Here is an 8,647-nt window from a genome sequence, read left to right as displayed (position 1 = left end):
CAAAGAAATGCAAGGAGGTCCAAGCGTTTATTTCAAGCGTTTCTGCAGGTTTTTCCTTCGCAAAAGCCAATTTATTTATCATGAAATATAAAAACAGCATAGAAAAAAGGCAAGAATATGTAATCAAAAGGAATAAATTTGAGTTTTGCTGCAGCATTTGAAGAGGAGGCAAAACCAGCTACATTTTTTAGGCTGCCATACTGTAGCTGTCCGACTGTTTGGAAATAAAAACACCACTGCTCACATATTCACACATACTTGGCCCGGGTTCAGAAAGAAAAGCTGCATAATACCTTCCAATTTACAGATTCATTTCAGGTGCTTAGCGACTAAGTATTTAGCAAATTGTATATGAATTAAGCCTTTAAAAAAGTACATTTTTGAAAATGGGGTGATGAAATAAATCTGGAAACCACTATCAATCACATCAGAGCTTCAGCAGGGATACTGGACAGTTTTCAGACGCGTAGGAGCCAGCATTTCAGTCTGAGAGCCATGACGTACTGCACGGCTCCTGCCTGTCTGAAATCCCCAATCTTTAACACAAAACCAAATCTAAACTCCAATTAAAGTTTTTTTCTACTTTCATTTGCAAGCCTCTCTTGACCGCCACGACTTAAGGGTGGAGGCAAAATCTGTTTCAAGTATTTGACAAAGCATAACTCAAATGCTCATGTATCAATTGAAGTGTTCAGCATTTGTCTTTGTGTGTGTGTGTGCATGATATGAGCAGCATATGTAAAAAGAATAGATACTGGAGTTAAAAACAACACATGTATAGTCATCCAAGGAGACCACATAGGCGACAAACTTGTAGCCTGACAGAATATCATCTCTATCTCCGTGGCGTCAGGGATCTTTACTGAAGTTTGTCTCCCCTTCAGGACCTCTTTAGTCGTCGTAATCTCGAGGTTCTGGGCAAATTTTCACTTCCCCCCTCTCCGAGTGTGGATCTGGAACCAATAGAAGTGCCTGAGGATGCAGGCTTGACAGATAGGCCCCTCAGACTTGTGGCCAGCCTGTTTTGGTTTGTCTGTGCTGTGTTATTGCTTGTGAGGGGGAGCCTCTGGGCCCGTTTCCCTGGAGTAAGCAGCTCTACTTCCACTGTGGTTTTCTTGCACTCTGAGACAGGGAAAGCCTTGGACTCTGCCTTGGCTTCGACTGGAGGACGGGGCGGCACAGAAGGAAGGTCATGTTTGGATGTTTGCATGGAGTGCAGGGTGGAGAAATTTGGCATTGTGGCTGGGTGTCTTCCAAGGCATGTTCTCTTGGCCTGCAGTGACTGGGGGTCTACCCTACCATCACTGGGCTCACACCTCTTGCTGGTCTTATTCCTTATTTCACTCTCAGCCTCTTGCTGCTGCTCTTGGATACTCCACATCAGAGCCTCAGATTCAGTTAAGGCATTGTTGCAAGGCACCTTGTGATTTGCCTCCTGTGCAGACCCAGGCACAGACTCTGGACTTGATTCTGACTCTCCAGCTTTAAGTTCAAGTCTTTGGTTTTTGGGCAAGGCCTTCTGGTCAGTCGGCTGCTTTCCTGTCGTAGAACCACAGAGCTCTCGCTGGACACTAGCTTGCTTGGCTCTGAAAAAATACAAATGACTTGAATGTCCTCTCTGACCTGTGGGGTTGGAAATTTCTGCAGTAGATCATACTTACATCTTTTGAAGCACAGACTTCTTTGTTTTTGTCAGGCTGTTTAAAAGCTCTTGGGTTTCTCCCGCACTGAGAAAATACTCTGATCTGCTGTGTTGGCTCAGTTCAGTCTACAGAGGACAACAGGATAGGTGCAAACAAAAATATTATTCCTCTTACCCGTTGACCTGATGGTGCTTTCATCATATGACACTGTTTGACAATCAAAGACACTCAATTGAAAACTGATGAGTTTTCATAGGTTTATTTTATCCTCTGATTTGTCTTTATTCCAAATAGTTTCAACTCACTGCTACAGAATATCTCTAAATGCACTTAGCAACACAAAGCAGCACAGAGAATAGGTTAAAACGGCTTGAAACAGCCACCTGAAAGTCTCAGAAACTAACTAGTCTTATCACTGTGATGAATATCAATAATCTCTTCTGCCAGAGGGTTATTGTCAGGATTTGGGTTTCTCCCTTTGCTTTGTTTTCAGGGTTCCTGTTTTATTTTGTAGTTTCCTGTTTAGTTCCCTCGGTTCTCGTTTAGCTTCATTGATTTCCTGTTATTGAATTCACCTGGTTTCATTTTGTTAATTACTTCACCTGTCATTGTGTTCCGTGTATTTATACCCCTCACTTCTTGTCTTGTGTTGCTGGTTCATTTGTTGGTTTTTGGCCCTCACTTTGGCATGGATTAAAATGATGTCTGATTCCTGCATACCGGCTTCCCGACTCCTGCATTTGGGTCCACATCACTACAGCCACCGTGACAGTTATTACTCAACAGTGGAAATAAGAGTGAATTAAAATAGCAAAGATTTAATAAGATAATGGAGCAAGGCAAAGAACATGGAAACTATGCATGGGAATGGAAAAAAAAGAGAGAAAGATAATTTAAACAAGCTTGTGGATGTCGTCGGAGTTTAATCCAATTACATGCATACACATGAAAAACGTCACTTTGTTATGATTTCTACTGCTGTAGTTGAATAGTTATCTGAGTGCTGATGGCTTCATCTGCATCCTTAATGGCAAAACTTTGTTACTCCAAATGCTGTCATGCAACAAGAAATTTGAGTTTATGTTGTTTAAATTAATTGTGTGTGTGTGTGTGTGTGTGTGTGTGTGTGTGTGTGTGTGTGTGCGCGCGCGCGCGCGCGCGCGCGTGTGTGTAGGGGTGGCGGTGGGGGTTATATCCACATACTAAGTGAAATCTCTGAGGCAGAACAAGGTGCAAGCTGCCGAAAATTGGATCTCACCAACATGTGCCCTCAACAGGCCACTAATGAAGGTTAATCACAGGTCTTTTCCTTGGCTGAGCGGGAACAGACTCTGGTTTTATAAGAGATACTGATGTTAAATTGAGCAGAACTTTGAGGTTGAAAGCCTGTCTATTTATTTCAAGTTAATTGCATCAAAATTTCATGAAAATAAGCAGCATATCGCCCTTCAACTTGTAGCTCTGCCAGGATCTTTATTATTTTCCAAGGCTGATTTGGGTATTGTTAGCTTTGCAGTCATAGTTGCAATAAGCTGATGAATTTGATAAACGATGTAACCGAATGATAGCGGCAGTTGACAGAATTACCAATTAGGAATTTTAACCTTTGAAGGCTTTATAAATATGCATCCATGCCAAGTGTCCTGTCTGTGCAACAATATTTCAATTAGAAACAACCTGATGTTGCAATTTTAGAGGATTAGCAGTTAGATTAAGGCCACTGTGGCTACAGATGTCTGTTTAAAATCCAGATATTTGACAGGTACCTGTAAAACCTAACATACTGCTGGTCCAGTAGGGTATTTCACTCCGGGCTAAAGTGTTAGACCAGATGCTAATGCAGTTCACAGACTCATGCCCTTGCATGACTGAAAGCTCTATAGACTGTTGTAGTGGGGAAATATAACCACACAGAAGTTAAATGTTGGAAAATTCAACATTGTGGCTTCTATGTTTATTTAATATCAGTCATTTTTCGGGTCATTGCCATCCTATAAACTGGTTTGTTAAACGATCAATGCACACTTTAAGACAGGACAGGCAGATGTGGTAAGCTTCGGCGTCCCAAAAAAACAAATAGAAGAATCGTTAACGTTTCTCCTGCATGTCATGACACCAGTGACAACATATGACCCCCCCACCCACACACACCCACACACACAAGGAAAGGGATAATTGTCCTAAGCTGTAAGGGCATGCTGGGGTATTGTGGCTTTGCTCTGGGTGTTGAGACCTAACAACTGCATTCTGGTCAATGCAATAGGGTAATAGGAATGGAGGGGCGAGGCAGAGTGAGGGGAGTGAATAAGGAGGCTGGGCAACAGGCAAGTAATGGGGAGTGAACAACAGACAAGATAGAACAGAGAGAATAAGAGAAAGAGTGCTAGAGGGGAGCACAACAAAAGCAGAGGCACCTCCCAGAGTCATACTGCCTGACCTCTACCGTCTCTCCAGCATGCCCACAAATGCAAGAATCCTCACACAGGAAGTTCTACACAAGCTGCTCTTTGTGCAGAGATGGAGTCATGCTACAGTGTGGGCAGAGTTTCTGTCTTTACACTCTCTCTTTACTCCAGCTACAGCTGGCCTTGGATTTGGGACAGTGACACACGCACAAACTTACATTCGCCTACACAAGCATACACCCACCCCAACAACAACAATTCTGAGAAAAATGTGGGTGGCACCACTTAGCATTGTAATGCCTTGACACGCATTATCATCTGTTTAATATTAATAAATCCCGTTTGAAAATGAACTTGAAAGAAAGATCAACAAGAAGGCGAAGGGAGGTTCTCTGGGAAAGTTTGGTGTCTTTCTGTTCCTGTCGGCACAACTTCAAAAGAACAAGTGAGTGAAAGAGGCAAGTCATGGAAAGGAAGAAGCATGAAGAGAGGAAGAGGTCAAATATACATAGTAAACAAAGGAAGATTTAAAAAAAAAAAAAAAAAGGCAGATGGAGAGAAGGAGAGGTGCTGCATCAGTTATTGTCTTGAGGATTCAAGGTTTTAACAAGGTCCTTATTGTTTTATTTACTACATGAAAAAGACTGAAAGCATTTTTTGGCAAATGAAAAAACAGCTGAGAAACACGTCCTCAGGACATGCATCTTTCCACTTGAATAATCTTCTGGCCAACAGAAAGTAGCAGGAGATGACCCTCTGTAACTGAGTGGGAAAGATAACGTCTGTTTGAGCTGGCATTGCGCCAAACAATGCGATTGTTGAGTATGGCATAGTGCTACAACTATAAGCCTGAGAAATGGCCTCAAAGAGGTCAACGAAAAAAAGTGTGTTCAGAACAGAGACTAAACATGTAATAGATGACTGCGGGGATTTGTTTACACCTATGACAGATGGGTTATTTGGGAATAACCTGGCAAGTTTGGCTTAAGAGAAGTGAAGGCATTTTAAACTGTATCAGATCATTTCTGGCACATATGGAAGATGAGTGAACATTCAAGAGGGTTGTAGCCTCATCTTAAAGTGAAAAAGCCAAATAAACTTCCCACCCTGATGTAAAATGTGGAGGGATAATATTGGAGTAAATAATAGTTTACTGTGTTTACTTATTAACATAAAGCAAAGAGTCCAGATTGGTTGGAGGAGGAAAAGTTGGAAAATTAGAATATTTCTTCTGAGCAAAGTTCTAAATCTGCAAATGGTAAAATAATTGAGTCCCCATTAAACGAAATTTCCTACATAATTGCTCTAAGCTAGCAGATGTGTGATCAGTCTAAAGATTATGTATGCTTTGTAACACCAAATCTCAAATATTTTGTGTAAAAGAGACAGCTGAAAGAGATGGTTATTTATTAAAGGTTAATGAATGGATACTGGATATTCTGGATGCCTAAGCTTTTTATTAAAAGGTCTCAGTATGCATAACAAATAGGTCTGTTTTAGCTAGCACTTCCATGCTTTTAGCTTCTGTTTCCAGGTTAGCCACAGAGTTTGACATTTCCACCCAACAGGATTTTACTTTCTAGGAGCTTTTGGAGGCTTGTGCAACATCTCTGAAATGATCCCAGGTCTCCAAGTAAACTTTGTTTTCACACATAAAACCAAATTATGCTGGTTTAAAACAATATAAATACCCACTCAGAGTTAAAGGAAATGTCTCAACTATTAAAGATTATCACTTTAAAACTTTTTTTTTTTTTTTTTTTTTTAAAATCTTTTCTCAAGTCATACACAAAGAAGGGAAAAGAATTTAAGCCAGATTTAGAAAAATATTTTCCCAGATATGCCAATTTTCCCACGTGCCTTTCAAGGCTTCCATGTATTGCACATTCTTTGCATAGCGAGTAGAGGAAAAAAAGTACAGAGATTAAAGATTGAAAGGATGAGAGATGGTGCATGAACAACATTGCACTTATTACAAGGTCTGTGGATAAAACAGTAAGTATTGTGTGGGAACCAAAGGGGGATAATCTTGTTCAGAATGATGTAAACAGCAAATAGTTGGAGAGGTCCATGAAAAAGGAGGGAGGGATGGTGGTAAGCAGGAACGCCTAACCACTGCCACCTCTCCCTGAGCATAAAGGATTTAAACCCCACCACCGCCGGCCAGTCTGCTCGCCCCCACACAGAGTTTGAAAATGCTCCTCGTGATCTAACATGCAAAGCAGACCAACAGTACCCTCTCTGCCTCCAAAACAACACAGCTCCATCACAGGCAGCACATCTGGATGTCAGATTATGAAGATAAGCCTGTCAAAAGGGCAAGGAGCGCAGAGAGAATTAATCATTTGGCTTAAAAGGATACCAGTGCAAGTTCTCATAGCTTGTCCCAACTCTAAATGGCTCTTGGATACAACTTCAAAAAGATAACAAACAAGAGACTCCATAAAATACCAGTTTCTCTTCTCTCACCTCAGATAAAGACAGAATACAGACAAGGAGCTTAGGTTGGTTATCTTCTCTTGCAGCTGCACTTGAGAGTAATGCACTGATACAGCAAAATGGTCTCTGACTGATGTTAAAGACTCCACCGCTGCACAGGACGACTAATAAACTGCAATACGTTTCTAATTAATTGTGCATAGACTCATGTACAGTTTTAAAAGGTTTTCTTTTTCTTAAACATCCATTTTTCTCTGATCTGAATGGTTTGCAAAGATATTCAAAAGCTACATTTCCTCAGGTCCTCTTGGAGGCATTGCAAGCACGGGAGCTGACAATAAAACTCAGCAGAAAAAAAGTCATAATGATAAATCACAAAACATGTTGGGGTTGGAAGCTTCATCGCTGAGCTGACATAAAAGAAGTCAGGTTTAGTTTGTTCTTGGATTAGTCTAATGTTTTTATATTTTACCTAACAAATACATAGCCAGTTAGATGTCATCCAATTAATCCGATAATTCATCAGTCACAAAGATAAGAATTTATTTCAATGTCAAATGCCCGAGTCCCTTAAAGCAGCCATATTTCTAAACATTACATTAATCTCTCTACCAGTAAGCCAAGTTTACAAATTCCTTGATCGGGGGACTATGAAAAGAAAAAAAAAAACCTCCTGAGGCAAAGATACCTCCTGAAGAGGTGTTTGAGAATATAGTCCACAAATTCCACCCATCCTCCTCCACCCACCCCGCTCCCATAAAGAAAGTATGCCCTGTTTGCCTTAGCTCACCACATCTTCCTCGCAAAAAAAACAAACATGCATGGGCACATATGTGTCAAAAAGAGAAGACAGCTCTTATACCCTAACAATGACAAACGTTTTTATCCACCCTTGTGGATGGATTAAGATGAGCTGTTAACTGTTTGGACACACGTTGTGAAAAATCAATGAAAACAGCTTCAGACCAGATGAAGGGACGCAACTTTGTACTGTAAGAGATCACACCCGAGCATATGACCTAGGTGTCCAGGAGGTCAGCAGACACTGAAGGCTTGGGAAAGGATTGCTGCTAGCTGCTGCGATCTGTGAAGAACAGAGGCGTGCTGAGGTCATGAATAAACACACAGAGCTCGTCCAGAGCTCAGAAGAGATAGAGAGAGAGAGAAAGGAGGGGGGGGGGGGGGGGGGGGGGACTGGAAACACATCTGTGCTCCCTTTGATCCAAACTTCTTCAGCACAGCACGCCACTCACCTCAGCTGCCCATTCTTTGCCTGAGTAAAAAACAACGGCCACAATCCCAAACACTTGCTCTTAATTCCCATGCTGGCCTGCTAACTGCAGGCCCTGACTCACAAGCAACAAGTAACTTTTCATGAGCGATTTTAAGCTTCAAATGTCAAGTAAAAAAAAACTAAACTGTGTCACACAAAACGTCTTGTTTGCTTCCCACTGCCTAATGCAAAGTACTTGCAATGTGTCTACTTCTACACAGCAATATTTGTTTAAAGATTTCTAAGTCATATGAGATGAAATGCATCAGGCTGTTTGGGTTGTCAGGAGGATTTTACTAAATTTAAGACATGAAAATCACAACTTTGAAAGTCTTAGCAAAACAGAAATGACTGCATTTTGAAATTGTGACATAAAAATGTGTTATAGCATTGGAACAAACAACAAAATAAATACAATTAGGTCTGGAAATCAAGAACAACAGTTCCTGCTCTGAAACACAGAAAAATCCATCAAGGACCATCTTAAAAACAATACAAACTGAGCTCATTTTCTCCAATTCAAACTATTTTGATGTGAAATCATAAACATGCACAGCAGATGATACATTTCTGTCATCTTCCAGCTGTGGACTAAGCTGCCAACCCTGTTAAACTGCTCACTTTACAGTCACATGGAGGGAATGATCTCTCCAATATGTCAGCATGGGAGGGGTAAAGTTAATCCAGCTGTGACAGGTGTATCCGTTAATCCCAGTTTTTGTAGTGGAAGTTTGTAAAAAAAAAAAACAAACAAAAAAAACTGCCAGGTAAAAAACATGACGCACATGTTGACAGTAAGAATCCAAACACTGACATACAGTCTTCCTCCAGCCTTAACAGTTCATCACTAAATTATTTTACAGTAACATCAGTAAGACAGTGAACAT

General features: G+C 40.9%; 1 protein-coding gene across 1 annotated transcript in view; it reads right to left on the bottom strand.

Moving 5' to 3' along the window:
* Nucleotides 1-880: 880 nt before the first annotated feature.
* slx4ip (SLX4 interacting protein) overlaps nucleotides 881-8,647 on the bottom strand; it is a gene marked incomplete at both ends in the record, with an annotated part of 29,263 nt that continues 21,496 nt past the window's right edge. The window contains 2 exons of the mRNA XM_079248752.1: nucleotides 881-1,586; nucleotides 1,662-1,768. Of these exons, the coding sequence (XP_079104878.1) occupies nucleotides 881-1,586; nucleotides 1,662-1,768 (813 nt within the window). The remainder of the gene's footprint in view (nucleotides 1,587-1,661; nucleotides 1,769-8,647) is intronic.

The sequence above is a fragment of the Telmatherina bonti genome, assembly GCF_933228915.1.
Source record: "Telmatherina bonti genome assembly, chromosome: 11".
Taxonomy (NCBI): domain Eukaryota; kingdom Metazoa; phylum Chordata; class Actinopteri; order Atheriniformes; family Telmatherinidae; genus Telmatherina; species Telmatherina bonti.
Note: the sequence above shows the minus strand (reverse complement) of the source record. Positions and strands in the feature narration are given on the sequence as shown.